At 31.9% G+C, this 21,476-nt stretch overlaps 1 protein-coding gene across 2 annotated transcripts in view; it reads right to left on the bottom strand.

The window, feature by feature from the left end:
- The window catches only part of LOC143148001 (CCR4-NOT transcription complex subunit 6-like), a 114,338-nt gene extending 93,004 nt beyond the window's left edge, over positions 1-21,334 (bottom strand). The window contains exons 1-4 of one of the 2 annotated variants that reach the window (XM_076313827.1): positions 21,279-21,334; positions 20,908-21,175; positions 19,543-19,858; positions 19,196-19,371 (exon numbers count right to left, since the gene is read on the bottom strand). In XM_076313827.1, the coding sequence (XP_076169942.1) occupies positions 19,196-19,371; positions 19,543-19,850 (484 nt within the window). In that variant the 5' untranslated portion in view covers positions 19,851-19,858; positions 20,908-21,175; positions 21,279-21,334. The remainder of the gene's footprint in view (positions 1-19,195; positions 19,372-19,542; positions 19,859-20,907; positions 21,176-21,278) is intronic. The other variant, XM_076313828.1, reaches the window with a different exon arrangement.
- Positions 21,335-21,476: the final 142 nt, after the last annotated feature.

Below are 21,476 nucleotides of genomic sequence, written 5' to 3'. Positions count from 1 at the left end.
CAAGTTGCACTCTATCAAGAACGATCTTCTAGGAAATGAAGAGACGTACCAAAAATGTTTATTCTATATTTTCGATATATTTATGCGCAGATAATCACTTTATACTCCGTCATAATCTACGGAGAATAAATAAATGTTCTTCCTTGAGGAATACTGTACGAGGAATTTTCTCAACTCCAATCGTACCTCATCTGTGAAGACTTCACAAGGATACCACAAATGATACTTAGAGAATCGTTAAATATTTGATCCATCTTCGACCACCAAATTTTTTAAATTTACGAAATATTCAACAATAAAGAACGTATTCAATGACAAAACTTCTAACCACGTGACAAGCAAAACATAAAATCTCGATATGTGATATAATAATAATAACAACGATAAACTTACCAAAATTGTATATAATAAGAAAGTAAGTCTTGAGTAGAAAAAAGAAATGTACGGAAGCAAAAATAAACGACGTCCGGTACAAAGGCGAGCTATAGCTTTATGCTGTAATTAAGGAAGTGTATTCTCAAGAAAATTAATTACCACTAGTTTTTCTACACCAGATTAAATGATGCGAATATTAGTTTGAGACGAAAGATTTTTCAACCATTTTGAAAATATATGTTGAAAAAAACTAAGCGGGTCGAGAAATCTATTCCCTTGTTTATTTTTTTCAAGCGGTTTGAAAAAATTTCTTTATCAAATTAATGTTTGTGTAATTAAATTCGACGTCAAAAATGACACAAAAGTACAATTATGTACAAATTTACCTTAAAAACTACAGATAAATTATTTTTGCGTCAACACCCTCCCTTAATTTAACCTCGATTATATCGTTCATATTCATCGTATATAGATTAAATTCGTCTCAATTTGTAATCTATCAGATGTTACAGTAAAATTCCGAAAATAGATCAAATATTTGTCGGTTTTCAAACTACTTGCTAAATTTCATTAAAATTAGTACTGTAACTATTTTACAGATGCGTAACTGTTATATTTATAGTATTATCTATTAGTTATATTTTGGAAAGGAATTAACACAACCGTTAGGTGATGCTGCATACAGATCTTCCTTAATCACAGACGTTATAAAAATTGTATCGCGTACTCTGACGAAGAGGACCTAGTATAAGAGATTTATCTATCCAAAGTAATCTTTCATTTTGCGTTTCTCACTCACCGTCTACACTTACCGTACAACCCAATCGCTAGAATATTTAACACTCGTCTTTGTTACATCTGTGACTAACGAAACAAAGCCTCGAACGAACAAATTTTATCCTATATTTTCGATTTATTTTTTCACAGAGAATTTCCCTCTTCTTAGTTATACTATCGATATTGGGTCACTCTATATATAACTATGTATTGTAACCATTTTTTTTCATTCCGTATGACTTGCAGTTTGTCCTGCAGACATTAGGAAGACCCTTATTTCCCGACTTCCGATTGTTTTCGGCCTCACCCTCCAAAATTGTGACACTAAACGAAAAAATGATCCGTGTAAAATTTCAAATTGATTGGACATTGGCAGCACGTGCTGCATTTCGAAATTTTAGCGAACTTATATCAATTTCTAAAATGACATTGTACGGTGCCAATATTATTAAAGTTCAATTAATAGTTGTACAATAATAGTATTTATATACAATCTGTATCTGTAACAATGATATTTGTAGAGAAATTGAAATAATTTACTCAAAAACTTAGCTTAAACTGGCGTCTAACGCTGGGGTTTAGTTATCCATTTTGTAAAAAAGAGATTAAAAAAAGTTCTTTCTAACGGGTAGAACTTTTTCATATCATAAAAAAAAGTGATTACTTTCCCTCCAGGAAACAGTATTACACCGTTCCAGGGTAGCGGTTTATGATATTGCCTAGTATAGTCCTTGCTGACCAAATATGTCTAGCATTAGTCACAGCGGCTCTTCTTCGGTTTGTTTTCTGAGTTCGAAGTGTTCGTATCGTGGAGTTTAGTTCGAAAATATAGTGAAATCAAAGAAATGAAAACCAGAAGTGGTAACAAAATATTTTTAGCGAGGCACGGTGAAAGTCAAATTGCTGGCTCCAAGTTACCGAGTAATGGAAAAGTTTTTAACGAGTCCCATTTTATAATATACGTAAAGTGAAATTAGAACTCCGTCCAAATACTGCTATTGCGATAAAGGAAGTGGAAACTTTTTTAAATAAAACACGCATACCTACAAAAGACACTCATCGTGTCTTTTACAGCATCGACAAGTTACTAGCACTACATGAAAATTGGGAAAAGTTGAAAAAATGTGAAAAACAGCAAAGTGAAATACGAGAAAGAAGGGAAAGAGAGTTTCTTGACTCGTTGGATGGCCTTTTCGATATTGTTCACCCTGACGTTTTAAATATAATTATAATTGAAGAAGATAAACTTTTTCTATTAAATTAAAGGGAAAAAGGATGGCCAAGAAAAATGATTGGAACCGATAGAAATTTAATGGAGAAAAAGAAACGGCAAGCTGTTTCACTTCGGCAAGAGTTTCGAAAAGAAAAATTGAAAACTACGATGGAAGTACAAGGTACATTATATAATGTCTTTAAAAAACTTTGTGTTATTTACTCTATTCATTGGCACTGCAGAAGGTATAAAATTACAGTCCTCGTCAAATAATGGAGCAGAAAATATTATGGACAATTATGCCGATATTTTATATACTCCTGAATCTTTTAACGAATCTGACCCAAGTAACTCAAAAACACTAAGAAGAGGAAAGAAAAAGTTATTACTGTAAAGCTTGTTGCAACTCTAGATAAATTGCAACGAATATCGATTGTATAAATCGTTGGTCATGGAAAAACTTTTAGATATTCTTTCGACTCCAAACGGTAGTGGAATGAAACAAGCATCAGCAATCTATCGTTTACTAAATGATTGGTACTTAATAGAGTACCAAGATACAAGGTATCACACAAGGTATAAGCCTTGTGTTGTGACACCACATCTTTAATCACGAGGCGATTAAAAAGAGTTTGTATTCTCTTAGAGCAAATGATACGATGAAATTTACTACATCTGTTTGTTGCTATCATATATATGAAATCATTTTAAGAAGTGTGTTCGAGAGAAATCTTTTTAAATCACTCGGTCCTGACTCACTCCCTTTATTTAAAACATTTAGAAAATCTTGGCCTAATATTAATAAATTCAATTTTAAATCTATTAACAGAGATAATTGTATTTATAGAAAGTTTCAGAATATACAAGAAAAATTAGACTTCTGTTCATATAATATAGATCAAAAGCAACCAAGAGAAGATTATAAAGAATTTCTAGAGCTAATGGTAGTTTTTCTTAATGGCTCTCTTCAAAACGCTCGACCAAACATTTTGCATATTCCTGGAGCTTCCTACCACCGCCCTTAGATGGGTGTCTAAGGCAATTTACATACTCAAAATATACTCGTTTCGTCAAAAATTTTTATTGGATAATAACGAATTAATAGGAATTAGTGACGTATGTGTCTCTTTACTAATTTATACATCCAAGCGTGGATCAATGCACCATTTTCTAAGAAAGCACCATTACAAGATCTGAAATTCCAGCAAAATTTATACTTGTATTCTACAATTAACGAAAATATTAGCCATACTATTTCTAATTATAGATAGTTAAAGACTCCTCGAAGATGATTCATATAACGTAAATATAAGTGAAAATAATCCAAAAGTGGTTTAGTTTGATCTCATTTTTATGAAAAGAACCTCGCCGATCCAATAATGATACTTTTGTAAAGTATTCTTTTAGAATACTCTTCTTTAAGAAATTCTTTTCTTGTATATTCTGAAACTTTCTATAAATACAATTATCTCTTTCGATAGATGTAAAATTAAATTTATTAATATTGGGCCAAGATTTTTTAAATGTTTCAAATAAAGCGAGTGATTTTGTAAAGATACAATACGAAATACAAGAGTTGTTAATTAGCATTAATACTATCACGTCGACATGAATGCCATATACATAATACGAGCCGCGCTTACCAGGTACCTTGGTACGTGGTTATGTTCCAAGATATGAAATATCAATTCTTGAATCAAATTCACTACCAGTTCCTCCTAAAAAAAACTCTGCACAGATTCAATATTGCGTCTTTTATCCAGGGTTCACTGTATTTAAATATCTTCGAATTATGAAACACGTTTACACAGTAAAGATCGGTTGGCCATTATTCACTAATAGAATAAAATAAATGGAAACCCCATAAAGTATATTTTGATTAGACCATCTGTAACCGCGATCAATCTGCAAGTATTGCCCAATGAAGATCCAACAGATACAACTTATGAATTTGCAATAAGATTTAAAATCAGTCGGTCGAGAGTTTCTTGATGTTTCAACCAGCTATGAGAAACATCCGGAAGCATGGAAAATATCTCTCGATGAAGTTTACGAACTTACGCTCAGCTTCTGGTTCTATGTGTCTTTCATTGCTTGCTAAATAGAGAGAAAAAAGTTTCTTTCGACGAGTTATTAAAGTTGATGAAAAGTAAAACTGTTACAAAAATTCCAAGTATAAAAGATCACGAGTAGATGACTTCGGCTAACTATCGACATCCATGTTAATAACACACCATCGTAAGGGTCGCCTGAATAACACCAGGAATGAGTGCTCTCTCATAAACTCTTACGATCAGATTAAACGATAATAGCAGATCACTACTGCATAGATAATTAAGGAAATTGAATGTATCATTGATCGAAAAACGATGGTAAATTTCCATGCGAACGCAAATCTTTGTTTCGTTGGAACGATCAAAGAGTTCAAGGGTAGCGATTAAGTCCGAAAATGGGACAATGACTTTATGGTCTCAAAAAATAACTTATTTTAACGAAGCGGGACCTGACTATTGCCCGAAAAGCGAAAAAAGGTTGTAAATTGCAACGGAAAATATTTAAATTAAAAAATGACGCATTATTTAATTACTTTTAATTACTCAAAAGTAATTTTAATTTGAAGAAAGTGACTAAAAGGATTCGACAAACTGTTACATACTCCTACTGCAAAATGTTTCGCGTAGAACAAATTTATTCGGAAAACCCGGTTTTGAACAAGTATTATTCTTTCGACACTCAAGAATTGAAAAAAAAAACGAACTGTAATTAATAAATCTCGCAAACAATTGGCCACGCGAATTTTTTTACCTATTCAAGTCGTTCAAATCCACTAGAAAAATTCAAAGAGGAAACGTCTTCGGAATGGCGATCAACGAAAGTTTTAAAGTTGATGTCCCTTCACGGACAAACAAACGTGCGTAGTTTCAGCGTGATTCGAGATACAGAGAACAACCCTTGATACAAAGGAAGACAAAGCAAAGAAGGTGGAGGACGATGATGACAAGGGAATATCCTCTGGAAGAGGAGGAAATGACTAGCATGGTGCTGCGATGCCAAATAGTAAAAGTCGGAGAACAATGGATAAACGGAATGGTACACCCGAGACCTTTCAGGCAATTGGGTAACTGGCAAAAATCGTGAAACACAATGGATAGAAGTACACCTTCCCTTCTAGCCCCCTTTGGAATTCCCCCACGTTCCTTTAAACATTCCCTAACGTAACCACCCATACACCCAACACGCCTGCGTCCCGACACACCCACTTGACCCCGAACTTAAAAGAAATTAAATTATGTGGGCACTAATGTGTTCTCTAAGACACTAAATTGTCTTCGTATGTCAAACCTACTTGTCCGAGCTGCTTCCTTTTCGTGGAGTTCTACCACATCAAATATTCAGGGCTCTGAAAACAACGACTTTGGTATATTCAACGCGTTAGTCTTCGAAACATTTGTCGACGTATGGTACGAGGCGCATCGATCAACTGACACCAATCACTCCCATTTGAACACCAACAAAAGCACGTGCTATTAACACGTCCAGTGCAATATGGAATATATATTCCGCTCATCGTATTTTCGTTCTGTACGATGTATATTTTATTGATCCTTCGTTACGTACTGAAACAATATTCCCGTAAGCTTCGACTATAATACTTTCATTGAAATTTACATAATATAACTAATAAATCTACGAGTTTATTTATCGTGTACCGTCAAATATGAAAATCCCTTTTGGAGTGTGATTGACCAAATATCGAAGTCCGTGAAAAAAACTATGGCAGGGAACGTGTTAATTTCAAGTTTTACGTTGGAAACTGTGTAGATGAACTTGTGTAAATATTCGTTCAACCGTTTAAAATGAGTTGCATTAGCAGAATAGGGAAAGGCTTCGTGTGAAAGATATAAATGTTTATATTCAACTATAGTACTGCATAGTTTACTCATACTTTACACTTCTACGTTGTTGTACTATATATATATACACCATATATATATATACCATATATATACCATATATACACCATATATATACCATATATACACCACATATATACCATATATAAAGTGTTTAAAAAAAGAAAAAAGACCATTTTGCAATTTGGCACTTCGATTTTGAAATATAAGCAATCAAACTCAATGGGTCTGACTTCCCAGGTGTGCGGCCACACATAGAGGAACTCACACACAAGATGTACGCATCGATGCATGTTTACATACGGTGTACCGCTGACGGTGCTGCTCTGTAAACTTCAACCTAATTGTATTGGTTTTAATAATTTTGAAACCACATCCTTCTTGTACAGTTTGTCTCATAAGAGCATATGCAGCAAATGATTAATCTGGATGCCACCCATTGGAAACTTTTGATTTATCAAAATGGTCTGATCCTTCCTCTACAACGCAACGCAAAAATGTTTAATAGTTGCCTGTCTCTTGGAAGAAAACAATCGTTTTGAGAAAGGTAAAGTGCACGTAAAACGTTTGAAGATGTGTTATTGTAGATCCGTCCAAAAGGGCACAAAATACCGCTCGGAGCGTCTGCGAAGTATACGAAAAAGTGAAACGATTTAAATGCCCGATTAAATGATCATGGACGTATTTTCGAACAATAATCAATTGCCATTACGTCAAGGATTAAATAAATTTAAGAAAATGGGTGTAAATATGTCCTGAGAAAGCGTAAGCACACATTTACACGATCGTAACGTGAGACTGTGTTATTAGAAGTCGTTACTCTTTGAACGACACGTCGAAAAATGACCACTTGGGCACACGATAATATCAAACGCAATTAGAGCAATGTGATTTTTTCGAACGCGAGTAATATTTTGGCTAACTTCGATTAATCGTTCTCGGTTAACGCCAACCAGAAAAATTATCCATTGAACACTGAAAAAGTGGATGAAATTTATGAGTTTTTAATATAATATAAACGCAGTAAGAATTAATCAAATTTATAACAAAATTTTGGTAACAGCGATCAAAAGATAGTTTGGACGAGAATACCAAATGTGTACGAAGCTAAAGCTTCCTAACAAGACAATATAGAGCGTAGAACAATTAAGCTGCCAAATTCGGGTAATATGGCGACCCTTATCCCGAGAATACGCAGAAAAATTAATAGATAACATGCTCAGAAGAATGCCAGACAATAACCATCAATAATGATTTCATTTAATTCCGACTAACGCATAACGGTTTGAAAATAATGCTGCATATGCTCCGGTTAAACAAGCTGCTGTATTTAATGATTTTAGATGTGTTATGCAATCGCATAAAACATTCTAATTTTCCTTGGTATCAACAATCCTTAGGTCATCTACAATAGGAAATACACTGCCATCAGGATATCACTATCTTATAATATTAACACTCAATATCTACATTATGCATATTTTTCTGCATCTTTGTACAGTTATATATTAGCTTGTTCGATAAGTTTTGTCGTTCGATAAAACTTATTGAACAGTATAGTACTAGAGCTTACTCGATAAGTTTTATCGAACGACAAAACTTATCGAACAACCTATTATATAGTAGATCGTGGCACGATTTGTATCAATTTTCGCTCACTTATCAAAGAACTTTAAAGCGAATAACTTTTATTTAAGTAACTCTTCGCTCGAGCTTTAAATTGACTCTCGATGTAGCAGTAGTGAGTTATAAAAAAAAACACATTTTTCAAAATAGTTCTACTAGTTTCCATCGTCGAAAAAATACTGAATGCTAGAAACTTCATTCGACTCTAGAGGGACATGCATCGGAGAACGTGGAAGGTTGACCGGTGGTACAAACAATAAATTTCGTTTAGTTGTGTGTAAGATTTATGGCAGCTAAAAGAGTATCCGATAGTTTACTCAACTGCATCCGTTTTTTTAACTTGCCCTCTTTTCACTTCCTTTTTAATGTTCTTTCCCTGTACGGGAAAATCTACAGCAAATATGTCGATGCTAGGATCGACTACCCGTTACATGGACGATGATCATAGTCAGTGTTAGGTCCCACAGGCCTTTGCAATGGATGTCAACTACAATCGACACTATGACCCACAACTCTTTACATCGATGTCGAGTGTAATCGACACGATTACTATGACATTCACTGTGACTGAAGAAAGAATTAAAGAATATCAAAGAGCGTTTAGATTAGATCTACATCTGTTGTGTAGTTCAGTAATGGCAATCGTTGAGAGGACAAACATGTGGGGCAAAATTCAAGATTTTCCAGAAGTCTTGCACACTATTCACCTAAACTCGATCGACCGGTTTTCTACGTTTTTTAAATATTTACGCTCCATTTCCTGTGTCTTCTTAATTTCAAAACGGTCAACAATTTCCCATCGAAGTCTTCGTAAAGTATAATTGTTCGAATATAATATAAAACAGTTAATAAACAAGGTGTATCATGATATACGGGAACTATTACTTCAGTGATAGATTGAAAACAAAAACGATAAAAAAAATTCCTATAAACATGTACCTAATTAACTTTGTACCCAAATAATAACTATTTTCATTTTTCAGTAAGTAATTGTTAATCACAAATTGAGCTAATGTGACCGATTCTATTAAACTGTTTGTAGTGGAAACGAGGAATACGATTAAAGAGTGTTTTTTGTAACTTGTTAATATTATATCAAACCTGTAAATAAATCCCGACTAAAATGATCGGAGAGTAAAAATTCAGAAACAAACTATTAAATAAATTGTATAAATCGTGGCATGTTTTAACTATACACTTAATTCCACAAGGAAGAACAAGAATATGTATGCACACACCATATTTATCTGTAATCTGTAACAACCCTCTATAATTTAGTAACAATGGCTTTTTACTACTCTCCGGCTATAAACTTAAAAGAAAATTGACAATGAAAATTTAAATGTTGAAACAAAAGTTGAAACAAATCTTGGGGGTGGGGAGTGAAATTTTAAACAACGTGACATTAAACAAATCAGTAAATATTATTTCGCCTGTGTTATTTATAACACAATGACAACGATTTATATTTGAAAATATTTCCAATCTCATGGAAAAACATTTTTGAAATTCTTTTATAAAAAAACACGAGTATCGTCTGTTATTACTATATTACACAGAAAGTAAATGTAAACAGCCATCTGGCGGTGTGCTATTCAAATATAGCAAGAGTAAATATTGATCGATGATAATTGTATTATTATTATTAGCGCAACCAATATAACGTTCGCGAAATCTTACCAACTAGCTGATTCTTCGAATTCGTTAAGATTACCTCTCTGAAAACAAACGTTAAGCACTCCCTAAGATTTGATTTACGTTAGTCGTTAGGCAACCATGCATTGAAACATTCTGTAATTAGTTACAGATCGTCCATTATTGTTCTTCCATCTAGTGATGCTTTTTAATTCTTTTACAACGAAAGACCACTGTAGTCATCAACAACGAGTACATCCTTATAGATATATACATGTGTATGAACGACGACTATAGTGGAACATCAAAAAAACATTCAACGCACTGCAAAGATCCTATATTATTACATAGCAACATGTAGTTCATTTTTAAATTTTAGTGCTTCAATTAGATTTAATTTTTGAAACACAATTTTAAAAATTCGTACTTTCATGTAATCTTCGTCCTTTTGTGCAAAAACAAATTTGAAAAACATTTTTCCACGTGCTAAAAAATATTGTAAAAAAACAATCGTATTAAAAAATCCATACGCATCTGATTAATAGTACTTGAACAGCGTGTAAAATATAATCAGCTCGAAAGCTTTCTTTTTGTGGGAGTTATTTAAAAAGAAAGAGAAAAATAAATCTTCGTTTTTCCAAGATATATACGTTCTCGTAATTTGGGATGAAAAATGGTTTTAGAGTGCAAACGAAACGTTTAGAATAGTGAGTATTAAGTAACTGTATTACTTACTTCGTTATGAAACATTTAATTAATATTTGTTAAAACTTACTGTTCTTTCTGTAACTATACCAATTCGTATTATTTTTATAGTATGTTTGAACTGTTCCATCCTGCTTTTATTGAATTTCCACTGATTTCACACCCGTTATTCCAGAGACTTTCGATGAGTTCATTATCGTTTTTGTGTACCCTTCGTTATATAGACTAATTGATTCTACAACCGCAGCTTCGATAAAATGCTTCATTAGGAAAATATCTCGTAGACACTTAAGCTAAATTATGCTGGCTAAATTTTTACTTGCATTTTACAAGTAAAATTGCCTTGCATTTTAAGACACTCTGCAAAACAACAAGTAGCATTTCATCATTTAGCCATCATACACTGGTAAATTCACATCGGGGATTCTTTTTTTATAGGTGTACTGTTGATAGGATTCCAACGTTTTTACCGCGAGGACTAGATTTTCTTCTTTTTGCGATAACACAATTGTAAACTCGGCACAGAAATATCGTTCTACCGCCATAAACACACGAAACACGTGCGCGTGTACAAAACACGGAATTTTTAATCGCGTGTACAAGAGTTTCGATATTTCATTTTGAAATCATTGATAATTTTTCTTTATTTTATTTTCTTTTTTTTTAATTTATTCCATGTGTTGAACCAAGGGTGTAACATTTGGCAGAAGAAGATTTCGGATCTCGAGTATTTACGGGTAAAATTATTATCTAAATGAAAGTTTCGAACAACGAATAAAGGATAAACAACTTTTTATCCGTTACTCATTGAATTGAAATAATAATTCCAATTATGCAATGAAATATTTCACAATGAACAAAGAAATATGTAACTGTTCAATCGAGTAAAGTTTGCCCGTTATCTTTCATTCGAATATACTTTTGCTCATCTCTGACCTATGGTGATACTACATACCACCATAATAGGACAATACTTCTGGATGGATTGTATACATATATACTCTGGCAAAAGGATGAAAATCCGGTTCCCAGAGTAACAACATTAGAATATCCGTCAATTCCATAATTCCTTGGCACAAGTCTGCCAATGTATGATAAACTAAACGAGGAAAAGTTACTTTGTTTCTATTCGTAGCTTTGTGGCTTATTTTTTGTGGAGAAAAATTCCACAATTATTGATATTATTACTGTGGAACATGTATATGGTCTTTAAAATAAGACTCAATCTGTTTTATTTAATGAATGATAAACCAATGTATAATAAACTAAGCGAGGAAAAGTTATTTTGTTTCTATTCGCAGCTTTGTGGCTTATTTTTTGTGAAGAAAAATTCCACAATTATTGATATCGTTACTGTGGAACATGTATACGGTCTTTAAAATAAGACTCGATCTGTTTTATTTAATGAATGATAAACCAATGTATAATAAACTAAGCGAGGAAAAGTTACTTTGTTTCTATTCGTAGCTTTGTGGCTTATTTTCTGTGGAGAAAAATTCCACAATTATTGATATTATTACTGTGGAACATGTATGTGGTCTTTAAAATAAGACTCAATCTGTTTTATTTAATGAATGATAAACCAATGTATAATAAACTAAGCGAGGAAAAGTTACTTTGTTTCTATTCGTAGCTTTGTGGCTTATTTTTTGTGGACAAAAATTCCACAATTATTGATATCGTTACTGTGGAACATGTATACGGTCTTTAAAATAAGACTCGATCTGTTTTATTTAATGAATGATAAACCAATGTATAATAAACTAAGCGAGGAAAAGTTACTTTGTTTCTATTCGTAGCTTTGTGGCTTATTTTCTGTGGAGAAAAATTCCACAATTATTGATATTATTACTGTGGAACATGTATATGGTCTTTAAAATAAGACTCAATCTGTTCTATTTAATGAATTTCCCCTTTACTTGATTCATGTACAACATTAGGAGAAAAAAAGACCCGTAGGTAGATGAACTTTTCACACAAGTGAATCGTAATGTTTGACACCGTCATTGTCACGTTGCCGCTAAGCGACAACCATAGACAGTGTGATCTATTGACCGATGATCGTCTCGCCTTTCAAACACACACCCACTTTGACCCGTTGTTAAAACCCCACTACTAGGTACCTAGGTACGTATTGTAAGCTAGATACACGAAAGCGGAATCAGGAAACCTTTCTTAACTCAATCCCCTTGGAGAATTCTCTATTCCCCTCTAATATACAAACATCGCACACTCGTAGTGCATTTTATATACAACGAAGAATATATACGAATATCGCAGTTGAAAAGTTCGAAAAATATAAATAACAATTCGTACAGCATGATTTCGAGCGAATGTCCAAAAGACAATTTTCTATCGAAGTATTGTATCGAAGTGTAAATGTTATTAACGAATACAAAGAAGAACGCCCAAAAATGATAACGAATTCATTGAACGCTCTTGAGATAACGAGTATTGAAATAGAAATCAATGAAAACTAGACAAAAGCTGAATAAAAAAAACTATCTAGATACGAAGACAGAACGAACAACGTTCAAATGTACTAGAAAAATGTGTACAGGAAGTTTCTTATCAGAATCGCTTAACTTTCTTAATTACTAAGCAGGTGAATATTACAATTACAGTGGAAATCCGATTAACCGGTATACTCGGAACTGAGGCAATGCCGGAAATTCAAATATGCCGAATAATTGGACCATACCTACGTATAAAGTGATAAAAATGAGGAATATAATTTAAAAAACAACCATGAGTAATATAGTAATGCAATTTATTAATAAAAACTGAAATATATAAAATAAAATGTATAGATAAATATATAAAACATATAAGATATATATTATGAGCAATGCCCGTATATCAACCTGCTTCATCATTTTGGACCTTTTATTAAAGAATTCGTTTCGAAAAATATGCAGGTTCGTCATTTTTCTAATATTACAGTGTTTATCGTACTCGATAAATTTGTCAATGATTCGCCAACTTCACGCCAAATAATGTTAGTTGCGTCATCTTCTTCGTCGCTGTCCATTTTTTCTAACACCTGCGGATTTATTGCACTTTGAATTATTGCGTCATCGCTCAATCCTTCTACGATGGGCTTATTTTTATCTCCTTCGTTTTAAATTATATCTAACAGTAGAGAATTGTTAGCTTCGTCTGCATCTCCGCTTTCTTGAACAGAATTGTCTTGTACAGGGACCGACCATCATTTTCGCCAACCTTTCTCTATTGTCGTGCTCCTTACATCTTTGACATCTTCCCAAGCAAGAGTGGCAACAAGAATTGCATCTTTTAAATTAAATTTAGCTTAGAAGTCCTTTACATTTCAATTAGAATTTAATAATTTTTGTACAAAAGAATTTCGATATTTCATTTTGAAATTTTTGATAATTTTTCTTTATTTTTCATTTTTTCTTTCTTCATTCCATAGGTTGAACCAAGGGTGTAACATTTGGCAGAAGATACCTTACAGAAATGTTACCTAACTTTACTTCAAAGTTAGGAGGATGAGCTCTGCAATTGTCCAAGAGCAGAAGGGTCTTTGCATCTTTAGGAAGTCCAAATCTTTCCAAATTATTTTTAACATCTGGTACAAAGTGTTGAGGAAAGAAATTTCTAAATGTTTTAGCAGTCGTCCAGGCGTTCGATTGAACTTCGTAAATGACTGGTAAATGAACGAGATTCTTAAAAGCTCTAGGCTTTTCGTATTTTCCAATTACAAACAGCTTCAATTTGCGATCCCCTAAAGGATTTCCACAAAGGAACACAGTTATACGTTATTTATTTGTTTGGCGAGCAACATCATAAAAGACACTTGAGAAAAAGAGAAATTATATTCTTTAATAATTGTATCGAATGTCAACTTATATGCATTTGCAGTTTCCTAATTTGCAGATTTTTGCTCACCCGAAATATCTGATTTATGTATTCTATGCCGAACATAAAAGAAACATAACTATTTCATGGTAAATTCAAATCTCTTTGAAATTATTTAGCATCTATCTAATTAGTTCAGCTTAGACTTCCTTCAATAATTTCCGAAGGAAAGGATCCGAAGGATCCTTTTAGTTGAAACTAAATAAAATAAAAATTCTTCAAGATTTTATTTCTGCTTTTTCATATTATATATAGTGAAAAAATCCGATATCATACTCTTGAATAATATTTTTATTTTCACTTTTTTCCAAACGATTTGTAATATCCAATTTCTGGTGTACTGATAATGTTATCCGTTTTCGTTTCATTACTTTAGTTTAAAATGTAATCTGTGCAGGATTGAGAACAACTTACGGAATTATAAAATGGAATGCACTCTCTTAAATCTGAATTTATAATAACTGTACAAAGCAGAGGAATAGAGCTACAATTACATTGGAATCGAACACTTGAATTCCTTCGCTTTATTCGTCAACTGTTTACTATCAACACCATTACTGAATGCATGCAATTGTGACTTCTTTATTTGCGGTAAATATAATCAGTAACATTTACCGAAGAATAGTCGGAGTAAATATTCCGGTTAATCAAACATTTCAGATAACTGAATCGAAACTCTACTGTACTTAATACTCACTGTTCTATGTCTTTTTATTTACACCCTAAAATAACTTTGGTCACAAATTATGAATATATTATATTAAACGTTGGTATCGTTACAAAACGAAAATTCGTTTGTCTGAAATTATTTCGAACAAAAGTGAAGCTTTCGAACTGATTGCTTTTTTAAAAATTGTTTAAGGGATAACAAACGAATAAGAGTACGGATTCTTCGATACGGATTTTTACTACATTATTATTAAATTTAACGTCGAAAGCGATTTAAAAATATGAATTTTTTAAATAATACTTTAGAAATTACTGATAACATAAGTGGGTGCATTTACTTTCAATATTAATCTAGTCATTAACACTTTCAATTTTTTCATTAATATAACCACTAGCAGTTCAATTAAAGCATTATACTCTGTATGCTTCGTACACAATGTACTTTAATAGTGTTTAATAAACGATGTACTTTAATAGTGTTTAATAGTGATGTACGTCAATAGGAATTGACGCGATAAGATTTCATTACTCACCTATAACGATTTATATATATATAATATAAACACCTAGACACAACATAGGGCAGAATTCCAAATCACCAGAACCTACTACAAAAGATACTAAACTTTCAAACCTTTCGATACACGGAAACATGACTTGAAACGATTTTATCTAATACAGACTTGGACAAGTTACTCGTTACACGAACTTGTATACAATTGTGGTAGCCACACACTTATTTGTTATTATTTAATAAATATTATTTAAGTTCACAAATACATTACGAATTTCCTTTATGGGCTTCGCTAATATTACGAGAGAAGTATAATGTAGATGAAAAATAATAAAGAGAATTTTTTATTGTCATTCAAAGGAACGATTTGTAATAAATGAGTCAATAATTAGAACATTTACTTTGGTCGATTTTCGCGTAACTATTGAAATCTCCCGTACAGTGACAAGGTTGTTTAACCAGCCCCGCATAGCAAAAATGTTAATAACGCCATGTAAAACGACCAACGGTCGATTGCCAGATGAATAACGTGAATAAACAAAACTAAAGACCTCGAATCCTGGCACATCAATTATAAATTGGATATTATAATTATATACTACAGATATGTCAATACTTATAACTGAGATAAAATGAACTAGCTGCTCAAGATCACTTCTTCAATTGCGAATACCACTACGATTCCAATTTCAAAGTTATTTAAGTTTTTCTATTTCCAAGGTGGCAAATACGTGCCACCATACGTGAAATATGGTGAGAATACCTATTCGGTAAACAGAGGAAGAACCGGGTTGATTTTATTGTAACTATCGCAGTTAAATTCTGTTGACTTTCCAAATGAAAAAGATGCATCTGAAGTATTTACAAGCAGAATATAAAACTGCAGAGATAAGAATATACAAAGTGTACCATTCAAATCGAGACAACGACTAATTGACAAAAGAAAAGGGTCGAACATGCCTTTTGTGATTTTAAGAGGGGATTCGTTCGAAAAGTTAAAAGAATTTTTATTTATTTTATAGCGAATGAAAACGAAATATTGACGAGATTTTTCATTTGTATGTATCGCGTCGTTTCTTTTACCGTGTCGTTGAACAGTTTTCACAAAATAGTAATGTACAAACTAAACCTAGGTGTAAGTATTCGTTCAATTTCTCGCAGTTCAAAAATATCTCGATCGAATGTTCAGCGAATTTCAAAGCGTCAGAAGTTCCGCCCGTACAAAGTGTGGAATACAAAAACTTCACGGAAGTGATCTTCAAAGTCGAGTGACATTTTATGAGTGGATCCGACATTGAATAAAAATGATTGAGAATTATTTTCTTCGGTTTCTGACCGGCAAGATCGCCCGATCTAACATCGTTGGATCATTTTTTATCGGGTTAACTTAAAAAAAAAGATGTATCGCGATCCAATCACTACTCCAGAAAATACAAAAGAGCAAATTACAATGTATTAATGTGATAAATGTAAGAAATTGAAGTGATATTCTAACAATTTGGTATATGTTTCTCTAAATATCATAAAAAGCAAACGTTGTACAAAAACATGTTTCAGACAAACGTTATGCATATTTTTACATAGAATAGGATTCTGAAATAAAAAATATAGATTTATAATAAAAAGAAAACACTAAGTTACCTCGAAATGTCTCTAAAAACGTCTAGGGATCGAAAACTATGGATTAATAATGCAATTCGAATCCCCTTTTAAAATAATCAAAGATGTACTTCATTTTCTTTTTCTTTTTAATTAGTTGTCTACGAAATATTTCGATGCATCGTCGCTCGCAACACTTGCAAAAAGTGCCAACAACGATTCATCGTTGCACATGCGATGACGCTTTACTATTCACATCACGAGAGAACTCTATCTCAAAATAAATTTAAAAAGCGTTATAAATGGTTCAATTTAACTGAAAAAGAATTGAAAAAATTGTGCATGAATTTAACTTTTTATTGTATTCTATGCTAATTGGTCCCGAGACTGCATATACTTTAGAACGATAAGATAGAAACTCGATACGGGGAATTTTCTTGAATAAATATTAATAAATAAGTATATATTACACATTTTCAATAGATAACTATGTATAAATGTTTATAATAAAACCAAAATGTTATTTCAGTAACATTATACTAGCTACACCGATCACTTGTTTTATAACAGATAAGCCTTCTGATGCTTGCCATGCATCACGGAATTATCCTTTACTATTGTGGTCCAATATCAGTTATTTTGTTGCAAATGATTGAAAGTGCAATATCTATACTTCCTACTACATGGTCTGTATAAAGCTATGATCAAACGATAATTTATCTTATGTACAGATATTGTTTGTACAAGATATTGTTGTATTTATGTTTTCAATAATGTTTTATATTTATATATTTGGCATTACTTTATTCTTTCTTTTGTCGGTAATACGCTCCTTTTTGAATTTTGTAAATATCATTCTTATTTGGTTTTTTTATAGGCTTTTTCCCAAACCTTAGCAAATTCATCAAATTGGTCCCGTATTTTTCGCATAGGTGCGATACTTTCAATCGACACTAAAAGAGTTAAATGGGACATACTGTATATACGGGATTGCCAGTATTCCTTTTCCATATTGTATTTTACCATTTTTACTCTTATTTCTTTTTAAAAATTCGTGTATATCATTATCATATTCATATTCATCCCCTCTAAAATAATACGAAAAAAAATATATGATTTCATTTGAGAAAAAAAAAATGATCTAGACTTATTGCGACAAAAAAAATAATTACCAAGGTTTTAAAGCGATAATGTATCCCAATTGAAAATGAACAACCTTTCGTTCACAACTTCGATAAACTATTGAAAATATCTCAAAAATCGTGGCGACTGATACGATGAACACCCTGTGTATACATACACTCACGTAAATATATACATATTTTAACTGTAAAAGATTACTGTTTAGATGAGAGGAACAAATAAAAAACTAATAAATAAAAATGAAAAATAATGCAAATACATAACAAATAAAATGAAAAGAAAATAGATTACAACAATTAATGCATCTTATCTAAAATGAAAATAACACGGGACTAAATGCATTAATATATATATATAATATTAATAAATATATATATATATATATATATATATATATATATATATAATATTAATAAATATATATATATGACAGGAAATGTGTAATGTACTAATATATTACAGTTGTCATCGATCAATATTTACTCTTATCATATTTAGGCAACGCACCGCCAGATGGCTCTGATTAAGTTTACATTACATGCAACCTGGTAATGTCGAGCTGCTCTGATTATTTTTCATAAAAGTGTTTCGCTATATTTTCAATTATTTTTTCGTCAATCCAGATGAAAGTAGTCTACTTTCAATTGGTTATATCACATTTACTTTAGCATACATTCTTGTAAGTCATTTATAAGAACATCCTATTCTCTTTCCCTATTTGAAGGTGTAAACCGTATCAACAACCCAGGAAATCAGATCATCTTTGGCGAGTACTAAATACTTTCCCAGTTGATGCTTCGTACACCCATGTGTATTAGAATATTTACCTGATTCGCGACCGAGGCGAAAGAAAAGACAAGGTTCTGAGCGAACAAGCGCTCCACGTGTGCGAAATACGAACGAAAGCGCGAACGATGACGTAGACGCATAGCGCGAATCGCATATTCGAATTCGCAAACTGTGCCGGTACGTCACAATACCATCATTTTTATTGGTTATCTTTGCTTGCTAATAACAAATAAAGTACACATTAATAACCTGTTTTACACTAATAAATTGGTAAAAGAAGTAAAGTCCTTTGGTGTTAAACTTTCCCTACTAATTAATTAATTAATTAATTAAAGAAAAAGATTTTCATTTATATACCTTGTAAGTTGTCCAGCATATATGACAGCAGCTTGTGGGTCCCAGAAGGTTCTCCGTACAATGCCATTACTTCCTTGCTGAGTGGATTGCCCTGAAGTCCAAGCACTTGTAACTGGAACAACTTTCCTAGTTCGTATGGTAACACGCGAAGGTAATTTTGATTTAATAACAGTTCTCTGAAACACAAATAGAAATTAAGGTAATAACATTAACATCGTATCTAATTTAAAAAATACTCAAATATTTCCATCTATTTACAATATATCGCATAGTTTTATTTTCATGTGACATCGAATAATCATATTTACAATATTAACAATTAATAGAAATATAAATCTAAAATGTACCTGAGGTAGATGAGGTCCCCCAGTTCTGCTGGTAAACTGCGTAATTTGTTGCTACTAAGATCTAAAGCGCGCAAGTTGACCAACCGACCAATCTCAGGTGGTATCCTTTGCAAACTATTATCATTGAGATACAAAGCTGTCAAATGAGTTAATTGCCACAAGTTTGGGCTCAAATTTCTTATACTGCCTGTTATCTCCAATTCCGGCCAATAAGATTTCTTGCCAGAATTTGCATCGTCCGTGGACATAAAAGTGTGAGTACGACGTGGGTTTGAGTTTTCATACTTGTCCTTGTGATTGCGGGACATCTTAAATCCTGTAAAAATAAAAGAGTTTTAAATAATTAATCTCATAATTATATGTGAGCTACATTTTATTTTGAAATTAATGTACATATATAGTAAAAACAAAGTTAATCCACATAATTTTATAATAATGTGGGATGAAAAGCTTTTAATCTGTATGTTTGACTAAATTTCTATACCAATAAGTGTTATCATCATTAGATATTACACATTTTATAATCTTATAACAAAAAATCAATTTTAATATAAACTAAGATTACAAATTAACACAAATATTATATGTATAACACATAAAGAGCAATAGTTCCTAAATAAAAATCTGTATTTATTTTAAAAAAAAGTGTGTATAAAATACTAAATTTATATAAAGGCCTATATTAAATGCAACTTTCTTGCAAAAGAAAATACTTTTGAAGGTACTTCTGTAAAAATCTGTCATTACATTCGGGATTCAAAAAATTAAAATACCACCAAGTTATACCATAACATAAATGATTTAAAATCGTATAAATGATATTTTAAATTATAAACAAAGTTTATCAACAAAGGTACACTAAATTATTTGTAAAATAACCTTATTTAATATCCTCCATAAGCATATTCTTATTAAAAACATTTGATTATTTTAATAAAAAAACAGAGTACTATGTATGTTATTTACATTTTATCTACATTATGTTAACATAATAATAATATATATTTGTGTTAAAACCTATATGTATTATTTCATAGTTTTAAGTATAAACATAATATTACTCAAAAGTAACTTATTAAATTTATATATATCGTTTAATAATCCTAACTCAGTAGATCCATAACCTATGAAGTAAAAATATAGATTACTGAATTACTTAATAACTCAAAGGTAACATCATTGCTTCTTAAAAATAAATTGACTAAAAGAGATTTTAAAGTTGTTAGTACAAGTTTTAAGTGATGGTTCGTACAGTAGCCTTTATTTTTTTAACGTAAACGATCATTCTTCTCTACACAGTTCATATGTTGCGCACGACAAGCCTTGGCGTTACAATACATTTCTCCGAGTCGATATTTTTCCTACCTTTCAAATTTAATACGAAACCTGAAGGAAACTGTTACGCACCTTCATCTACCTCTTAGCACACACAAAACGTACGAGAAGCTGAGACCAAATGAAAATTTACGCGTAAACAAAACTACCTTGACAAACACAAATCCTCCATTTATCAACTGCACTGATCGCGAACTATAAGTGATCCTGATTGGTCGCGTTACTACCGAATCTTCCCGAAGCAGCCGACACAGCTGAATGATTGCCTAATATCAGATTTATACCAAGTAGAGAATATCTAGGGATTTCAGGAAAGATTATTGTATCATATAGTTTTTTAAAAAATTAGTTAACTTCATTTACATATTTAACTTAATTAAATGCATGAAAATAAACATTACCATATTACTCAGGAATAAATGTAATAACAACGTAATTCTTTTTATTGCTGAATCTCTCCCTGCACTACTATTAATATTAATTTTCCGCATTATTCATGATTCTTTTTCACTTACTCTTATGCAGTGTATATCTATCTAATAAAAATATGTTAATATTATTATTTTTAACCTATGAAGCCAATACTTAAATAATTACTT

This window comes from Ptiloglossa arizonensis, chromosome 6, assembly GCF_051014685.1.
Source record: "Ptiloglossa arizonensis isolate GNS036 chromosome 6, iyPtiAriz1_principal, whole genome shotgun sequence".
NCBI classification, from domain to species: domain Eukaryota; kingdom Metazoa; phylum Arthropoda; class Insecta; order Hymenoptera; family Colletidae; genus Ptiloglossa; species Ptiloglossa arizonensis.
Note: the sequence above shows the minus strand (reverse complement) of the source record. Positions and strands in the feature narration are given on the sequence as shown.